Source organism: Calypte anna, chromosome 4A, assembly GCF_003957555.1.
Source record: "Calypte anna isolate BGI_N300 chromosome 4A, bCalAnn1_v1.p, whole genome shotgun sequence".
Taxonomy (NCBI): Eukaryota; Metazoa; Chordata; class Aves; order Apodiformes; family Trochilidae; genus Calypte; species Calypte anna.
In genome coordinates, this window is record NC_044248.1 from 2,408,449 (window position 1) to 2,428,929 (window position 20,481).

Here is a 20,481-nt window from a genome sequence, read left to right on the forward strand (position 1 = left end):
GATGGCAAAGTTGCAGCACAACAAAAATACTGCAGTCTTGCTTCCTGAATGTTGCCACTCCTGCAGTCTCACAAATATGGATACAAGGAAGTGAAGCTGAGAATTCCCAGCAATGTGACATCATTCCTACACTGCACTTTGCATCTTACTGGATGTCTCTGGTTGTGAATTACCTTTGTTGCCACATGGATATTGGATCCTTTCTCCAAAAGCAAGGTCACCATGTCAGTGTGACCTTCTTGGGAGGCCAAATGAAGTGGGGTGACTCCTTGCTTGGTCAAAATGTTGGTCTCAGCCCCGTAGTTCAACAGAGTAGTAGCAATCTGCATCTGATTTTTCTTGGCAGCAATATGCAGAGGGGTGTATCCATTCTAGCACCAGTCAGGAAACAAAATAAGAATAAAGTTAACACAACAACCACATAAGACTAAGAACTCAGACACTATAAAGCAATAATATTTTATATTACCCCTTACTTTTAGAGACGAGAGTTCATTAAATTTTCAAGGCCAGACATGTCCCACATGGCCCTGCTGTTGTCTTGCTTTTTCCATCTGTTATTTTTGCCATCTAAGCTAAGAACAAAGCCAGCCCTTGGTAGGGTGGGCTGGACTGTTCAGCTGATACCTTCAAACGATCCCAAGTTTGGCATCTACATTTTGAATAACCCATGTTGTGAGTATTCACTTTTGACTGGTGAGTGACATTCCCCGTGATGGGTGCACACACTGCATTGTGCTTTCTCAGAGCGTGTGGGTAGAGCTGCATGTACACATGGAATTCTGATACATCTGTCAGTCACAGAAACAGCAATAGGGAGGGATGTTTTTCTGAACAAATGAACCAGTTAAGCAGAGCAGAGCGACATTGATGGTGCTTTCTGGAAAGAAGACAACCTGTAGCTGTTGATGTCTTTACAATGAACTGTGGGAAGAAAATTCTGGGTTTCAGCAGACAGTCCCTCTGGAGATGTTTGGATGGTTGATTCGTGTTTTGTTCTTTTTTAACAGGAGCTTTACCAAACCATCCTACATTGCTGCTCCCCACGCAATGGAAACAGCATCTTGGATACAATTCCTTCACAGACAGGTCTCATTTTTTGGCAGCACACTCTGACATCACCACCAAATTGCTCCTTCTTTTCCCCTTTCCATAGTCCTTGCCTTGCCTACCAGTGGTACCGTGGCACTGTTCCTAACCCTGGGATGAATCCTCCATTTGTGTGCACAGGATGTACACATGGCTTCTAATATTACACAACACTAAAGTGACTTCCAGCCATCACTGAGGATCATAAAGTGGCCTGAGTGGCATACACATATATACATATATATATATATACACACACACATGTACATATTTCTTTTTCAGTGGTGGTTAACAAGACCCCTATGCTAAATTCTACATAAGGAAAAATTTCACTTTGGAAAGTTTATAGTTTCAGCTCGACAGGGCGCTGACACATCTCATAAACTATATTATCACCTAGAAGGGTCGGACCAGACGATCCTTGAGGTTTTCCAACCCGACATTCCACAAGCCCGCTCAGTAAGCCTCACAAAACCTCCTCCCCACAGCTCCCATAAGCTCCTCCGGGAGAAAAATCCCCAGAGCCTGACTAGCCTGCCCTGCCCGCCCACACCCCTACCGATTATTTTACTGTTTTATCCATTATTTTCCTCACGATTTCCTTTCCTTCCGCCCGGGAGCCCCTGAGGAGAAAGGAAAAGGGCGGGAAGAGCAGGGGGGGGGGGGAGCTCACCTTGGCGGTCGCGTGCGGCGAGGCGCCCTTCTCCAGCAGCAGCAGCGCCACCTTCTGGTTGTCGTAGTGCGCGGCCACGTGCAGGGGGGTGAGGCCGTTCTGTAAGGGGCGGTTACGGCGTTAGGGCGGGGGCGGCTGAGGGGGCGCGCGGCGGGAGCCGTTAGTGCGTGAGGTAACGGGCGCTGAGGAGAGGCTGCGGGAGGGACACCCGCTCCCCACACACACACACACACACACACACACACACACACACACACACACACACACAGCCCGTTCAGCGGGGAAAAAGCGAAGGAGGCAAAAAGGGGGATTCGGAGCAACTGAGCAATTCCCACGGCGTGGAGGGGAAAAGCGGGCCTCACCCCCGCGCTTATCGCGCAGGATTTGGGCGGTACGGGCAGGCTCATGGAGCTGGCGCTTTGAGAGAGCTTCCTGACAGGGACCGAAACCCCGTGCTCTTCGTTTAAGCAACTAGAGCGAATAACTAGAGCACTCTGGGCTTTCTGTCAGACAGGTTTCTGCTTGACTAAGTTTCTGCTTGGAGACCAACGACAGAAAATGGAGAGATTGAGGCTGTGTCACAGGCAGCCACCTCAGATTCCTGACCGCTGAGGTAATGCCCATGAGTGCTGAGGACAGGCAGACCCCCGTTAGAATGAACTCATGATGTAACTTGCTGTTTGAGCCTTTGGGTCCAATTCAAAATATCTTAGACATTCTGTCCTCTCTAGATCTTATGAGGATTATGATATCATAAATGCTCAACTAGTGCACAAAACCATTCACCCTTGGGGGAAAGCCACAACTGACATGCAAAAGCAGCTGCAGCCACCTTCCATGCACATGTTTCTCACAGTTCTTTGCTAAGGAGGGCTCCAGAACGTTTTTCCTTTCTCACCAGTACCTTGCCAGCTGAATCAGGAGAGGCACGACGCTGCAGCAGGAGTTTTGCTACTTCCAGGCTCCCGTATTTGGCCGCCACGTGCAAAGGTGTGAATCCCTTCTGCAGAATTCCAGGAGACAAAAAGCAGATGCTTGTGTTAAAGACCACACTGACATCTCTCTTTCAAGAACCGTGTATGAAGAGTTTACACTTCAGACTACATTCTGTCTCGCAGCATCAAGAGCCGTACCTAGGAAGAGCATCATCTCTTAGAAGCACTTTGGGAAGGATTCTTTCCCACATACATGCTGTCAGGCTGGCAGACATTTTATGTGACACAGACTATACCTAGCAAAAGACACTGTGTTGTGTGGGCAATAAAGGCACTTGTTCAAATTTCTACTCCGAAGCAGCTGCACTTTTTAAGTTGCTGATGACAGCTTCAGAAATATTTCCTGTCTCAATTGTTGCCAGTAACAATGAAACACCAACTGAATTCAGTGAGAAAACTCCAAACTTTGCATTCCTCCTCTGGAGCTTGCTGAAGAAGGATTTCTTTCTGGACTTTGTATTCAGGCAGTCATTAAATGCTTCTGCTGCCTCTGAACTGCAGTCATACCTCATTCAATGGCAGTACTTTTGGAACCAAAACACATTGTGGCAAGACTAAAAATCCTGTCTTTTTAAAGAAGTCCTTTTCTCTTTAATGATGCCTGTTAGCACAGCACAGACTTAAGGTGTGTGTCAAACACTCTGCATATTCTTTTAATTAAAAAAAGAACATGTTGAAATGGAAAAATCATGGATGCAAGACAGCAGGTGGCAGGCTGCACCACTGCCCTCAAAGTAATTTCAGGGAGCTACAGTGACCTATTTGCCTGACACGTAAGTGATGTGTAAAATTTATTGTCATTATCATCATGTTCCACTAATTCCATCTCAAAATGAATTTACGTCAGGGAATCTCAAACATTTCCAGTTCACTAATCACAGGTTTGTAGAGAGATTATCTTGTGGACTACATGTTCATAATTATAGAATGCTCCTGCAGTATTAAAGCAATATGGGAAATGAGGAAAGTATTTGGTGTATTTTTAGCCATTTTAATGTGATCTAACAGCTGGAGAAAAGGAGAACAGCAAGTGTTCCAGTAATCCGTGGATCATAATTTGAAAATTGCTGGTTTAGTCTTCTAAACCCTGGAAGACACCCCACTGCTCAGAAATATGTTTTAAGCCCTAGCTGTAAAAAAAAAAAAAAAAAATCTGTACTTTTTAAAGAACTAAAACAATAGTGAGAATTAAGTGATTCTCTATCACATGTGATAAATTTGGAGAAGACATCTTGGCACCTAATTCTGTTGACAGCTATGTACTTTCTTACATGTTCATCACCCCATTAGGAATCCACTGATAAACATTTTTTGCTAACAAAGCAATGATTCTGGAGACCATTTCTTTCATAAATCCAGACAAAATGGCCTATTTTGTCATATGACACCTCATTTATAGAACCACTGAAAATAGATTCAGCATTAGATGCAACTGGACAGATGTTGAATTCTATGTTTTAATGAACATTCATTTCTGCCAGCATAGACCAGAATTATTTTACTACTTAAATAAACAAGGTAGTGAAGAATAAGCAGGCCTGTTCATAAAGAAAATGTTGTCATCATCCCCTTTTCTTTTTTGAAAATGTTGGCCAAAAAAGCCCTACCCATAATGCAACAAGAAGAGAGAAACAAGGATTTTGTGTAGCTTTTAAACCTGTTGGGACCATGTACTTATCATGACCTCCATTTGTCTCCAGTGGGAACCAAACTCCCAACCTCAGTTGACAGCACAATATGTCACAATTTGATTAACTTCTGATCCATTACTTCAGTCTACTGGATCACTGTTGATTATGTAAGAACAAAACAGACCCAAAGCAGCTCAGTTTCTCAGGGTGCAAGTACATTCCTAAAGGAAGGGCTGGCAGGAACTGCTGGAATACAGAGGTAAAGCACTTTGTCTTACTTTGGTGGACATGGAGTGCGAGGCACCTGCCTCTAGGAGAACTGAGGCGACATCCACTTGTCCCTCTCTGGCAGAGATGTGCAGGGGGGTGTAGCCATTCGTTGTGGCAGCATCGGGGTGGGCCATGTGCTGCAGTAGGAGCTGGACGATCTCTGTTTTCCCCAGGCGAGAAGCAATGTGCAGTGGGGTCTGTTCTTCCTACAACTCAAATCGAGCAGATCATCAGAACCACCCTGTGAGCACCCACTGCTCTGCTTGATCCCAACACATCTACCGATGCACTGATCTTGCAAAAATCATGGGAAGTAATAGTACCAAAAAAAGGGAGTAATGGAGGACTTGCAGGGTAATTTTTGCATTTGTCTTATTAGAAAAAAAAAGAGCTATAAAGAAAAGCATCACTGTGGGCATTGCTGCTTTTCATGGTTTGTTTTACAACAGCTGTACCTTGCTACACAAACGTAACCTCTGCTGTTTGGTTGTAGGACATGGCTGTGCACCTTCTTGCTCAGATAGAAGGCTACTGCTGCTCTGAGTCAGGCACACTGTGCTGGGTACAGCCAGGAGAGAGTTAATTTTCATCCCAGCAGCCCCTTTGTTGCCCTCTTTTAGATTTCTGACCCAGACAGTGCTGGTAACACACCAGTGTTTCAGCTATTGCTGAGCAGTGCTTACACAGCACAGAGGCTGGGAGGGGATCCAGGCAGGACAGCTGCCCTGAATTCAGTGCAGATCCATACCATGTAACGTCACACTCAGCAACAAAACTAGGAGGGGAGTTTTCCAAATGAGCTGTTGCTGGGAAACTGGCTGGGTATCAGCCTGCTTCTGGGAGGTGGTAAGTGACCGACTTTGCATTGCTTTTGGGTCCCAGGAGGGGCTGGGTTTGTGTTTGTGTTTTTTTCTTTTTCCCTCACCTACTTAATTGAATTTATCCCATCCCAAGAGATTGTCTTGCTTTCACCCTTCCAGTTCTCTCCCTCACCCTGCTGTGGGGGCAGTAAGTGAAGGACTGATAAGGGCTGAGCTGATGGCCAGGATCAGCTCACCACACACATTCTCTTTGGAAGATCTTTGCATAAATAGGATACTGTTTTCAGAACTGTTTTTAGGAGTGCTTAATATTAAATCAACAGAGTAAATAAAAAGTAAAAGTGAATTTTGAGTAAGAGAAAACAAAACACATTGTAAGCACAACACCTACCCTGGCTCGGGCATCAACCAGGGCCCCGTTCCTCAGGAGGCAGCGAACTACTTCCACCTGCCCAGCACGTGCTGCCATGTGCAATGCAGTTTCTCCACGCTGCAGAAAAGCAAAAGTGTTTCAGTCACCTGAATCTCTGTGAAGAAACAGAGCTCCAGTGGTGCAAATTCCACTCAGGACAACTCATGCAGAGATTTGTCTTTCCGCCAGCTGAGAACCTGGCTTCAGACCCAGGAACAGTTCAGGAGGGTGTGCTCATACATGTTGCTGGGCCTGGGGACAATGTGGTTTGAAAACTTGGTGATCGCAGGCAAACATCATCTCACTACAGAGGGTCAGAATGAAAATCCTGGTTTATAGAAAATTCTGCTATCTAAACTCCCTTGGTCACATATGTTCCTCAGCTTTCTACATAACAGTGCATCAGCTTGTGTGCTACACAGGAGATGAGAGTACACTGAGCCTCTGTCTCTCAAGGGACTGAGGCACATGAGCTTCAAGATGGAAGAGGGTATTTTTCCAGATGGTCTCTTCCTGCACACTGTGTGGAGCTGGCAGCATTAAAAGGCCTTGTGATGGCTTTGCACAACTGAGCCAGCATATGAAATGTGTAAAGTCTGTGCTCAGGAGCAAGGCTCTGTCTGCAGGCTATAGAATGAATCTTGTTTCAAGGCTTTTGTAGACAACAGAATTTGAAGGAGAATATGAAATTTTGGAAAGCTGACTGGAGTGATGTGGAATTTCAGATCAGGATAATGAAGTAGGGATGATACATTCTCACAGCATTTACTTTTGATGTAGGTTTGCAAAGGCACTCTGAAAGTGAGTATTCCTTAATTATGACATCTCTTACTTAGTTTTGCACTGTCCAACATTCTGAGTGCCCTGTCCTAAAAGTGAACTTGAACAGACCCTGTGCAGGCTCATCGGTATCTGGTACATTAGGTACTGGGACAGTTCTGCAAATAGGAGCTCTGTATTTATCTGTTCTGCAGTGTCAACACACCAGGACTGACCACTTCTTTGTGTTAATTGTTCCTTCACCATATATGAGAGCTATATAGAGTATATAATATATCAGTATTATTCTATTGTAAGGCTTTTGCCCTACAACTATCAAGTTAAACTGCAATTGCCAAAATGAACACTCTGGTCAAGGTATTTTGCATCAGAATGAGGAATCATGTCTTCTTGTCTGTTGTCTAGATGTAGCAAAAGAAGCAGCCTGAGCTTGCCTACTATTACAAGCTTTTAACTAAATCAAACCCTCTTCACCAGGAGTTCATTTGCCTTGTCTTTTGTATTACCAGCTATGATTAGTCAGTAGGCAACAAACAAAACCCCACAGCTCTAGCTACAGTTCTTAAAATTCATCTATATAAACTTTCTTACTTGAAGAATGAGCTGTTTTATATGTGAATAAGGTTTACATTTCACACACTCTGAAGATCAAATTCCAATAAAGACCTTTTCGTATGAATTAGCAAAGCAATTTAGCTTTTGGGAACAGTAATTCAACAGAGAACTCCAGCTTTCCAAGCAAAAGCCAAGACACCTGGGTAACATAAATTGTAAACTGTTAAGCTTTGCACAAAAATGTCTGGTAACACAATATTTTTAATTGCCTTCACAAGAATTTCTTACTGGTTTTCATAGTACCAATGAGGTTTTTATATAAAGATTGTTCCTATTAAATAGCAGTGAGAGACTTTGCCAGGGAAAGTCTGTTCTAATGATTCAAGCAAACAACTCAGTGTACTCAACATTTTTACTAGGTTTCATGGAAGAGGTTTCTAACTGCAAAACAATGTTGAGCCCAGTATACCTGCATTACTACATTTTTGTTGTTGGGAAGACTTAGCTATAACATTGTTTACTGGTACAAACCTTCTTTCAAAGTGCAGGTGGTTGTAACCTGAATATCTGTTTCTACTCACAAATTTTAACAATAACTATGAAATACAGCTCAGAGAACTCTTGTGTTCTTTTATTGTTATTCTTCTTGGTAACTAGGCTATTGCTATGCAAACACTGATTTCTATGGTAAGTCAGGTTCTGCATTTTGTGTTAACTCTCAAAGGTCACATTTTCTAGATTGAAGCATGGTGTTTCAAAAGGCACCAGTTCCTGGAATATCCTGTATAACAGAACATCTCAACATTTTTACTTTTTGTTTAATTGTTAGGTTTTAAGCCCATTAGACCCTTTCACTGATACAAATGAGAGGATTCCATGGCAGCCAGCAAAGCTGTGCAGACATGAATTAGGGTTGTTTGGACTTTAATTTCATCCTTCAGAACGGAACAGAGTTTTTCCTGTGACTTGGCTTATAATCAGTTTTGGATGTATTTGGTGAGCTCTGTTTCAAAGGGAAATTTTATTCACTCAAGCACTGATGAAGAATGCATGAAACCAGATTGCTTATAATGCACACACAACCACCACTTCCTCCTCTTCACTAAAGGTGCTAGAGTCATTTTTCTTAAAAAGTCATAAAGTATCATTAAAATGTGACCTTTGGTTGAGCTACATGGTAGGCCAGACCCTTTCTGGAGAAGGTATTGCAGAGATGATCTAGGCAAAGCCATACTCACAATGTTAGTGACATCAGGGGAGGCTCCGTTCTGCAGCAGAAGGAGGACTATGTTCAAGTGGCCCATAAATGCAGCCACGTGTATTGGTGTGAGGCCCGACTGCGAAACAAAGCAAGAGCAGTTTTACTCCTCTGCACAGGCACAGGGAAGGGGCTGCTTCAGTTAAATAAAACAAAAGTGAAAGTGAGGCACAATAGGAGAGAGAAAAAAAGGTGGCAAGAGAGGGGAGAGAGAAGGAATGTTTCTTCAGGACATGAAATGCTTTTCTACCTCTGTTATAGCCTGGATTGAAGCCCCATATTTCACCAGGAGTTCCATGACTTTGATGCGATTTTTCTTGCAGGCAATGTGCAGTGGAGTAAAACCATTCTGTGCAAAAGACAGTCATGTTAGTCAAAAACATGCAGCTACACTCTCCACACAGCTCCATGCCAGCACACTGGGAGCAGGAGTGTTAGAGTACTAGAAGCAATTGTTCTTTAGCACGACAGGTTACGAATTACAGACATCTCCCAGTAGTCTGACACAGAACAAAGCAGTACTGCTGCCTTGAGAAACTGAAGGTCCACCTCCAAAACCCAAATACAGACACGCCCATTCACACTGAAATGTGTGCCTGCACACAGGTAGGCATGTGGTTAGGCAGGCTGCACACACGTATGTAAAAATAACTTAAAATTGCCTAATACAAGGAAAATTCAAGTAAGTGTAGTTATCACTCTGAAATCAGTGTCTTTTGAAATGTATAAAGCATATTCTGTACCTCTCTAAGAAAAGAGTAAGTACTTCTTCCAGATAGCACATTACTTTGTCTTTATAGAATAACTTGTAATCTGTAAGATTCTCACAAATCTTGTGATCAGTCTCAATGATCTTGTGAGACATTTGTGAGTAGTTTTAGTTTTATGCTGACCATCAGTACACATTCATTTACTTGGAAATGCTTTTTCTGTAATAATCAAATCAAAGCATGTCTTCATACTCTATCCTCTAGCACATGCTTTGACTTTAAGCTTTTCTTTTTTATGTACTATTATACTTAATGCTGGTTAAGCGTGTCTGAAGCTAAGCAAACACATTATTCACCATATGTGAATGTTTTAGTGAAAAGCAGAGGTAACGTTTTTAGATAATGTTTAAAAATCACTACACTTTTAAAACAGGTCAGTATTTCTAAAAAATCAGCTAGCAGCAAACAGAATTTATCAGGGAAATCTTAGCTCATGGAAAGAGGCATGTGACAGATTATTCTACAATCAGCTTCTGTTAAGGGAAAAATTAATTACTGGCTGATTTGAAGGTGCTTTAAAGCATATACAAATTGAAAAAGCTAAGAAGAACCCATTTAGTGCTTAAGTCTCCAAGTCATTTGAAAATATCAACTTTTTTTTTTTTTCCAACCTACCTACAAAATAGTTGTTTGTAAAAGTTATTCCATCATAGGGCTCTGTTGAATATTATTACTACAATTACCCTTCTCCAATTTCTAAAGAAGGAATGAAAACCATTTGATATTTTACCTCCCGCACAATGTCTCTCAAAGGAAGTTCTACTGTTTCAGATGTTTCCATATTTTCACTTCATTTTACTGCCTGTGTTGGTTTAATTTTGCCACTTCTATTTAAGTGATGAGCAGTTTGATGGGGGAGAGGTGCAGGCAGAAAGAGTGTATCACTAACAGACATTATGAGCATCAGTTAATATATTAAATACTATAAACAAGCCAGAGGCGACAAGTCCCTGATGGGAGAGAAAACAAGGGAGAGGAAAAAAAACCAGTCTGGAGGGAAAAGAGCAGAAAGGCAGCGGCCTGAGGGTGTTCTGCTTTCATTGCAGATGTTTCCCTGGGAGGGAGGGAAGGGGGGGAACAGAAGGTATATTTCTGGTCATGGAAGGAAAGAAAGAAGATGAGGGGGCTGGCATGCAACATGCATGTGTGGGTAGCTGAGGAAAGTACAGCTAAAGATGATCAAAGGACTGGCAATAAAACCAAGAAAGGATGAAAACAGCATTAAAAAGATTGACCAAGAGAACATGACACTGAGAAAGACAAAATAAGACAAGCTTAAGAAGAGGAAGCATGAGAGGTTACAGGACTCGTGAGTGAAGAAAGGCCAAGAAAAACAGGAGGGTGAAATAAAAGCATGTCAACAAAAAGTCAATTCCAAGGAACAAAGGGGTGCAGAAGCCTTGAAAGACAAACACAGGGTCACACTGAAGGCAAAATGCTGGGCAAGACATCAGTGGCCTGTGGTGGAAGGTCTGTGGAGGCACTGAATACAGCAGGCAACATCAGGCTTCTTGAGTGTTCACAGTCTCTTTCCCCCACTGAGTGTAATATGTTGGTATTTTAATTTCCATCCTGCTAACAGTTCGTGGGGACACCTCCTATCAGAGAAAATAGGAATCTTGTTTGGATTTGGATAGCTTATAAACTCCTGAAAGCTTACGTTCCTGAAGCCAGATGTGATGTTTTTCTCTCAGTTAGGGGATAATGGCCTGACCAGTGAGTGCAAGGAATCATACCTGTGTTCCTGTAAACATCAGAAGAACTGTTTTTTGAAAAGGAAGAGAAGTGGCACCTAACAGAGGGGAATGTCACAGTTTGATAAAGGCAGAAGTTAGCTTTGTCATGTATTGCCAACTAACCTGATGATTCAGTTGAAAGCTTAGAAACTTTTTGTGTATCATATCACATATTATGGAAAGCAGAACAACCAATAGAACACCAATGCATATGTTGGTATCAGCTACAAACAGCTCTGAGTTTAGAAACTCTGTAGTGTTTCCAGCCCTGATACTACAACCCCTTGCCTTGGGACAGGGTCCATGACTACACCTAACAATAAGAAATAAAATACTAGTAACCAGCACATGTGACAACCTGTTACTGCAGCTATTGAAGGTTGTTGGAGTTTGTTGGCAGAGATTTCACTTAGTTTTTCTGGTAAAAGCTACACATCTACCCTGGATAGCTTTGTTACATGACACAGGTGGGACAGGTTTACCAGGGCACGAGCATTGGGATTTGCCCTCTTGTCCAGGAGGAGTTTGGTGACACGATAGTGGCCGCAGTGTGCAGCCACGTGGAGGGCAGTCAGGTAATCCAGAGTGACATCATCCACGGGAGCTTTGTGCTGCAGTAGGTGTTTGACACATTCCACATGGTCCCCCTGGGCTGCCATGTGAAGGGGTGAGAGTCCATTCTGTGCCAAAAGAAAACAGAACAGAAACTTCTAGTGACAATCACTTGGATCATGGCACATACCAGAATGATGCCATCATAAGTCTGCAGAGCACCATCATCAACAGAGCTGCATCTGACCTATGGACTGGAATTAAAAATGAAAAATGCTACAGCCACCCCTCCCTTTCCACCAAGTACAGGCTTACTTAGAGGAATTTCATAAAATTAACTAAAAATCAGAACTTAATCAAGGAAAAAATATTTAAGGGTCTTGCATCATGATTTAATAAAACATATATTGACCTTAAACAACAGTTCTAGAGATACTCATCATAACACTAAGTATAGGTTGTATGCTACTACAACCTGTTATCTGTTCTTCTGAGCCTCTCTAGATCTTAGTGAGGTGAGGGTGTTGACACATGAGGTTCACCTCACCACCTTCTCCCACCAAAGAAGTCAGTGAAACTGTAAGAAATCTTCTGCCTACAGTTCCAAGTCTCTCTGTGAATCACTCCTGCATAGAGATGTTTGTTTGAACAAAGACACTGCATTTATTGGAAAGGCATTAATCATAGATGTGTGCTTTTCAGAAATCAGGAAGAACACAGCAAAATAATTTTCCAACCCTGGAAATCCATGAAAACAATTATAAGAAGCTGCAGGTCACAGGTCCTAGTTAACTTATGTGAAAGACTGGAAAATACATACCAGGAATCATCCCTCAGGAATGACAGACACAGCTTTCCCATCTGTGTTTCCTATGGTCTTAGAAGCAACAGAAGTGAAGTGCTTGCAGGAGCACTGTATAGCATGTGTTTAGTCTGATATTACAGAAAGGGGCAAAGAAGTGTATCCTGTTTCATGTATTTGGAAAGGATAATCTCTAATTATGTAAGAAAACCTTATTTTGGATCATTCTGCCCATTAATACGTTTCCTTTGGGAGAACAGAAATGTTTCTGTCTTCTTCTTTGTCCTTTCAGTGACAATGAAAAGTCTATGCAAAGTTATATATGTTAACATGTTCAAACCAGACACACACCTTGGTCCGTGCAAGCAGTGGGGCACCTCGTTCTAGGAGCAGCTCCACAACTTGGTCATGGCCACTTCTTGCAGCACAGTGGAGTGGGGTGAGTCCATCCTTAAAGTAAAAGAAGGGAAAACAAATGAGCACATCCCCAGCTGTCTGCCCTGGCACTCTGAGGAACACCCTTCCAGGAACACAGCCCCACAAGCACGTGTAAAAGTTCCTTTTCTTTGGTTCCTGACTGCAGCTGGCTCCACAACACAAATTTTCATTCCTAGTCTTCCTTGCACCAGGAGAGGACACTTTATGGTTACCATTTCAGAGAGGAAGCCCACTCTGTACTGAAATCTCTTAGCAAAGAGGATAAATGTGAGCAGGCATCCCCTCCTCCCCTCCTCTGCATGGCTTTGAGATTGGTTGTGTTGCCTCTCCCTGGATAATGTGTGCTGGGCCAAGGATGCTCCATTTATCAAACACTTGTGCTTTGATTGCTTTTGAAGCAAGGTTGAAACAAGAAATGTTCATACTAGAAAATTTACTCTAGAATTTACTCATTTTAAAACAGGCATCAGGATAAAAATGTTTAAAAACAGAAAATGAGAGAGAAATAAACAGAACAAAACTTTAAATTTCTGAGATGGTGAACAAACAACCAACAATTATTTGCTAAAACTGCTGAGACCACCAACTCCACTATATTTTTCCTGTTGCAGACCACCACCCTGTCCCAAAAAAACATCCTTAGGCTATTCAGTAATGATCACAGGAGTAGTAAAAAAGGATGTAACAAACATTTTGATAGGAGAATGCATTCTAAGTAATTCTGCTACAGTTTAGGCTTTATGCAGAAAAAAACCAGGAAATATGAGGCAAGAAAGATGTTTGCAAAAGAATATTAGTGCTGAATGACAGAAAAACCAAAATGTATTAGATAAAGAAACCCAAGTTTTCATCTCATTGGACCTCAGTATTGCTCAAGCATGCTCTTAGAGAAAGTCATCAATAATCATTCAACAGAGACAGGTTTATAAAAATGAAATGTTTTTTCCTAGTCTTTAGTCCCAAGAAAAGCCTTCTCCCTCTGAGACACACTGCTCATCTTAGATGAGGTAGATGATATTCTAGGGTGCTTTCTAAAGAACCCATTAACAGCATGATTAAAAGATTAATACACTGGCTTGAGATATATTTATTACTTAGAGGTTAAAAAAAAAATGAAAAAACCCCAAAAAGATGGCCTTAAGTATGCATTAGTGACATTGCTGGACATCACTGTACTTTTACTTCTACTGCTATGCACCTTTCTGAGTTAGCAGTTCAGCACTGCAGGGAGGAACTGAAGCTTGAGGGGAGGAATTTTTCTCCCTCACTTATCTACTGTTTCCAGAGATATTTCAGAAACAAGCAAAGGGGTCAGGGGTGCTTTGACTCTTGCTATCTCGAGGCAGATACATCACTAAAAGCTTTGCAATGCAATTCAGATGCAGGATCAAACCTGCAAACAGGATTCAAGGCTGCTCAGCACCTGGCAGACTGGGTAAATGTGAAGGAATTGGGTGTGTCCAGCTTATCTGGTTCTTTCTGCTGTGCTGAAACTTGAGAGTTTGATATGCCAAAAGGATTTATACACCTAATTCCCTTTAGCATTACTAAGGTGAGAATAAATCCCACATTATCTCTAGAAAAGGTGTTTATTTGGTATTTCTTTCCTGTTTCTGGCCTTTTGTGCTCTACATTTTTAACCAATGGGAAAGGTTCACTTTACCTATCTGCATTTGATGTTTTAGTATTTAATAGGCAGCCCCCCCTCCACCCCCCCAAAAAGAAAGGTAGATTTTTCTGAGAAAAACAGGACAAATCCACAGAGGGAGAAAAAAACAAGAAAAACACAAGCTAAGATACACATCAACTTCACAAGAAAGTCTGGCTAAAACAAAAATAAGAACTAAGTCATTAAAAAGCATGGTTTCTCCTCTCTTCTTACCTACAGTGCCCCCTAAAAGTAGAGATAACATTTGCTGCCTCTTCTGCCCTGTCATAGCTTTTATAAATGCATCATCATCTCCTATCTGTGCACTTTCCAGGAGGTGAGGGATGCAATATGCTTCGTAGCCTTCCCACGTAATCCTCTTTCCTCTTTCTGCCCTTGCAGAAATTGCAAGTACACTTTTAAATGATCATATATTTAATATTTAAGATTCTCTATTTGGTTTTCTTCAAAGATGTGAGAAATTGTAAAGAGAGAGCACTTGTAGTAGAAGAATTAGTACATAGCCAAACAAGGACAAAATGACATTAGCCAACATCAAGAGACACACTGCTCTACCAGATGAGCCCTCTTTTCCCCATTGCCATTTGCCACAGTTCTCTGAAACCTATTGCAGGAATTTGGTGATAAACTTCTGAAAATCATCCCACTGCTAAGTGCTACACCCCATACACTGCAGAACACCTCCTGACCAAAGTATCAAGCACATCATTTGACATGACCTACAACACCAGATCAAAGAGAGACCCTGAAGCACAGGTAATGGATATCCCCTAAACAAAAAGGCCACCATGCTGGAAGAGAAGAAATTCAGCAATTTTATATTCTTAAAAGTCCAATATTTATCTCCTCTTCCCAAATGATACACGATGGAGAGTTAAATGTCCCAAATGACAATCCTTCATCTGGTGCTCTGTTGTTCTGTGTGCTGTACTCCCCTAGCTCACGCTTTCCAACATCCCCACCAGCTGGGTCACTGTTAGAAGTGGCACTACAATCCTCTTGGTATATATGGAAGCCATAGAATTCCATCATTCCTAATTTCCTCTTAAATGGCTTTCAAAACAGAAGGTAAACTTTTGCCTTTTTTTCTTGAAGATCAATCACTGGTCATTTTTTAATTTGCAAAATTAATTCTGAATTCTGGGCATGACTCCTAACTGCAGGACTCACAAAGATAAATTATTGGGTTATTTCACAGTGATTAAAATGCTTCACTTGAGCCTAGCAGAGAGACTGAGATAAAAAGAAGCTGTGCTTGAAAAGATTCTTAATGGGAAATGATATGGGCAGCATCTTAACAGAAGGATGGTTGCACATGTTCAGTGCTCACTGGAGTGAAGACTGATGATAGGACATGAACATCAAAGGCCGAATTATCAAAGAATTTTTCTAAACTGCAGCAGCATATTCTCAGTTTTCTGAGAGGAAAATAAATTTTTAGTATTTTGTATACTAGACATTCAAAATTGTCTAAAACTTCCTGATAAATAAAGGCCTTTTCATTCATTCATTTTTCATTACTACTAAACCTCATCTCTTTAAAAATGAACCAGGCAAGTCTCCCACTTGCTCTGAGCTCTCAGTCTTGGCATAATTAAACACACTCTAAAGTATTCCTCCAGCTCTGCCATTCAAAGTACTAATTTTAAAAATACAGCAAAAAATATACCATGCATTCACTCGCATAGCAAGATACTGTATCATTCTAAATAATAACCACCACCTCTACAGCTTGCTTTGATAATCTGTAAAACATCCCTTCCCACTTCCTTGTAAACATTATATCAATCCACTAAGTTTTTAAGGCAAATATCTGTTTTGTGATTAGATATTCTTAACCTGGCATAGCTTAGGAATGGCAAATCTGCTCATGAATTATCAGTGCTCTGTGCAGACCAGGAGAACATGTCACAGCAGCACTGCTGCAGGAACAAAGCCCTGTAAACACAGCACAGTGCCAGGCCTGGGTTAGGATCCTGCCATGATGGCTTTATGGTAGGAAACCCACTACCATGTGGCAATGGCAGCAAGCCATGCCTGATTTGTCAGGATGCACATGTACAAAAGGAAACATTATTACAAACAAAACTCAGTAAGTTCTCAGAAGGAGCATTAAGGGATGTCTGAAGCACATTCACCCCAAAAAACCCAGCTGCAAACAAAACAAAAAAATGAGTTTCACCCCCCCAGCTTCCTTCCTTTTCTTTTCCCATCAGTATCATACATCTCTGTGACCAACCTTCCACTTCTTTCATCTCCAGCTGAGCCTCCTTTCTTTTCTGTGGCCCTTCTCCAAACCAACTGGCATACCAGACTTTCTCACCACCATTATCACCTCTACTCCCCTCTCCAGCTGCCACCCTCCAGGCACACAACATGTTTACTGTCCCACACAACAAGCTTTCTGTTCCAAGACTAGATGCTCTGTTTCATTCCAGGGATTTTTTTTCAACTGTGAATATTCTGGACAAAAGCCTGCAAGAGGAATCTAAAGAAAATTTCCAGAAGAAAAATTCCATTTCAGTGTTGGCAAAGCTGAAATAGAAAGGACACGAAATGTGTGACAATATCAGCATCTGAGCCAGGTGAATGTGTTCCTCCCCCTCTTGTAAGGGTGTTTGCACATTCCCATAAAAATGGAAATACCAGTAAGGTGACAGAGGTCTGTGACTAACACTGTAGTTTAAAATTAAAAGGCACACAAAATCTAAAAAAGCCTCAGAATTATTTTTTTTCTTATACAATACTCCTAAAACCTTTTAATAGTACCACTTCAACATCCCACATAGCCTTACTGTTACTGTTCCATTATATCAGAGTATCATTTTAATAGACAGATATATATGTTGGCCATGCTGAAACTGCACTGCTTTTAAATGCTTAAAATAATTCTCCCTGCAACTATCCTCACTGTATTTCAGGAAGGCTTTAAATGCTTCCCATCTCCCAGAGTCAGAATTGATAGTTACCATGTTACTCTTGACCACATCACCTAGATTTACTTTCCACCCTCTTTTAGAGAACAAGTTTCTGTACCCCAATTCCTAGCCCCAGTCTGCAGAACTGGTTCTGAAACCCACCTCCACTAGTCTGTTGTCATAAGTTGTACAGGTCAGAAGTACAGCTAAATGCTAAAAGTTTGAACAAATGTATGTCACTGAAATTCTTATCCAGGTAAACCTGTAGAGAGTATACCTTTGACTAAGATTCTAAATATAAAACATTATAGCATAACAAATTTTACCCTTTTCTTACTTATGAGGCAAAACTCCAGGTAAGGCTTGTATGTCAATACAAGTAGGACAAAAGTATGCATAACACAGAGTACTAATGAAAGTATCCTATTAACTTAATTGGGAATGAAGTTTACATTTTTGCTTTTGATACAAAACAAAAAGGAATTGCAATGCCACATTTTGAAAACCTGTTCAGGAGTGAATTAAGAAAAATAGTAAAACTTGCCAAAAAAAAAAAATTAAGTAAAATATTATCTTAAAATCCTTAGGTGTAACAAGCAGATATATTAGCAGCTCTACATTTTTATATTCTGGTGAAAACTGGCATAAAATTTCAGCAAATACACTGTGAAATGTATAGAAAATACAAATGCATAATTCCTGCAGTAAGCAAGCTCTTCCTCTGACATGCAGCATCAACTAATGGAACAGCAGGACACATGCATAATTATTATTTCTTTGAGACAATAAAGGAGTTCCTAATGGATCATTCCAATGAAGCATTTTCAAACTTAAAAAGATTTCACAGATTAACTCTGCCAAATTAAAGTACTGAGGCTCATCTAATATGTCAAAATAATTTTTTGCATCTTCATCAGATATCATGTAATAAAGCAAATTAAAAATAAACTGAATGGGCACTTTATGAACCAAAGAGCTTGTTTGGATGTGATATGGGAGACCAAGAACAAAAGCTCAAGCTGTCTGGCAATGAAGTATCCCAGTACATTAATTCCAGTGGTTTGGAGTGACTCTGCCCTGTGGGAAGGATGCAGGTGTCCCTCAGGAGGAATGGAGAGGCGATTATGGGAAGGCAAGCGTGTTAGTCCGAGGTGGAGGAGGTTGGAGTCTGTCCTGTGAAATACAAACCACGAGATGCATGGCATGCAACACCCAACCTACCTCTTCCACACCCTACGTACTCAGGGCCATAGCAAAGCACACAAGGCATGCGGACAGGGCAGAGGGAAAAGAAAGACACCAAGACGATATAAACAGCTGGCATGAGGACCATGCCACAGAGACAATGACAGCAAAACCAAAGCTCTGGAATCTTCCCCACTGTGGAGTACAGGCAGCTGGCTGCCACCGTGTGCCTTTGAGCTGCAGGAAGGCAGGAGATGAAAGCAAGAGGAAGGTGCTGAGCCTGTGCAAACTGGGAGATGTGGGTTTTATGGGTTTTCACCGGACCTGTGTGCTGGCAGGTTTTGAGCTCATGTAGCAGCTGACCATGGGCAGGAAGCCAGGACAATGAGACGACTCATAAATTATCCCTTTCCACCTACGTTGGACAAAGTCCTGTTCTTTCAGCTTTATTCACAACTGCACATCTATCTGTGTGGCTGAACAGGGAAGGGAATATACCTTGGCATCTTAAAATCCAAGATGTCCTTTACAATCACCTGTGCCAACTTGTCTAAAACAAACTCTAAATACCAAAGAGGAACAAGGTGAATTCAATACCACTTCAGGATGACTGTTGTGCTTATGAGTATGTGGAATATCCTGACTGTAGCATATTATTAACATTTCATGCCTCTTTACCATGAGATTTTTGGTACTCATTGTGGAAAATTTGATTGGGGTGATGGTGTTTTACTGCACACCTTCACAAGAGGCAGCTTTTCCCATCATCAGTAGTTTTTTAAAAGCCATCAAAAAAAGAGCAAGAGAGATGAAATTTCATAAGTAATCAGAAATTTTAAAAAATCATAATAATATCTAGAGTTACATAATAATCACAATTGTCTTTCTAACTTGTGAAGCCACAAATGGCTGATTTAATTAATATTAAAGTAACTGCAGGGTATCTGGCTCCAGTATCCTCTATCTTCCTCTTCCTTTCTACCTTATTAAATAAAAACTCTATGTTCAGCTCTAAACTCTGTGTTCTAAAGCACCTGCTATTACTTGGAGATCTAAAATTGCAGATCAATGCTTAAAACCCAGCAGCTTTCAAGAACAAGTCCTGTGCAGTTCAGGTTGCACACATGAACATATTTTCCTCAGTGACTCCAAAGCCCCATTTGAAATAGTTAACCCTGCCTGTAGAAACTGATGGATTTTTGTTCTGTCCTGTACTGACCAGATGATCCTTTAGGTCCCTTCCAACCTGGTATTCTGTGAATTACTCCAAAATCAGCCATAAAGAAAGAGCACAGTATTGGTGTGGCATTTTGAGAGGGAGGAGGAAGGCAGTGAGAGTCACCTAATTCTCTGGGGTTAGTCTGGGGATGAGGTGAGCATCTGCTGGCACAGAGGAGGTCACTGGTTCCTCGTGCTGACTGTGCAATAACAAGTGACTGCCAGCCCACTGGGGCAGTTTTCACCAGTCAGTCTGGGGCTGCACCCCACATTTAGGAGTCAGGGGACTGAAAGGATTAACTGTTCCCAGTCCTTCCACTTCCCACTGCTGTGGAGCACAAATGTTTTGGAGGCACATGAAGCTGGACCAACTAATAATCTTACTGCTTTCAAAAAGATCAGTTTCATCAGCTTTTTCTTGTACAATGTAGGTAGAATATCCAAGAGACTAAAGGAAATATTATTTCTACCTCCTACTATCACCAATACCTGCTATTCTTTGCTCTGCTACCAGACAGCCTACATAAAACAAATAACTATGTGAAAACTAAAGGTAGGAGCCTGATTTGTTTTTAAAGGTACAAAATACTTCTTTATAAATTTTTTCTGGAGTCATAATTTAAACTTAGGTAAGGTTGCAAAGAGAGTGCACTTGTGAGGAAGCAATGTTTAACATTTCTGGAGCTGTGCTCCACTAAACTTATTTAAT

The 20,481-nt window shown here is 41.4% G+C and overlaps 1 protein-coding gene across 7 annotated transcripts in view; it reads right to left on the reverse strand.

The window, feature by feature from the left end:
• The window catches only part of ANK2 (ankyrin 2), a 140,006-nt gene that overhangs the window by 77,449 nt on the left and 42,076 nt on the right, over positions 1-20,481 (reverse strand). For 3 of the 7 annotated variants that reach the window (XM_030450105.1, XM_030450104.1, XM_030450108.1), the window contains 9 exons: positions 12,696-12,794; positions 11,473-11,670; positions 8,735-8,833; positions 8,465-8,563; positions 5,871-5,969; positions 4,667-4,864; positions 2,667-2,765; positions 1,763-1,861; positions 174-371 (listed from right to left, as the gene is read on the reverse strand). In XM_030450105.1, the coding sequence (XP_030305965.1) occupies positions 174-371; positions 1,763-1,861; positions 2,667-2,765; positions 4,667-4,864; positions 5,871-5,969; positions 8,465-8,563; positions 8,735-8,833; positions 11,473-11,670; positions 12,696-12,794 (1,188 nt within the window). The remainder of the gene's footprint in view (positions 1-173; positions 372-1,762; positions 1,862-2,666; positions 2,766-4,666; positions 4,865-5,870; positions 5,970-8,464; positions 8,564-8,734; positions 8,834-11,472; positions 11,671-12,695; positions 12,795-20,481) is intronic. The other 4 variants (XM_030450106.1, XM_030450109.1, XM_030450107.1 and 1 more) reach the window with 2 other exon arrangements.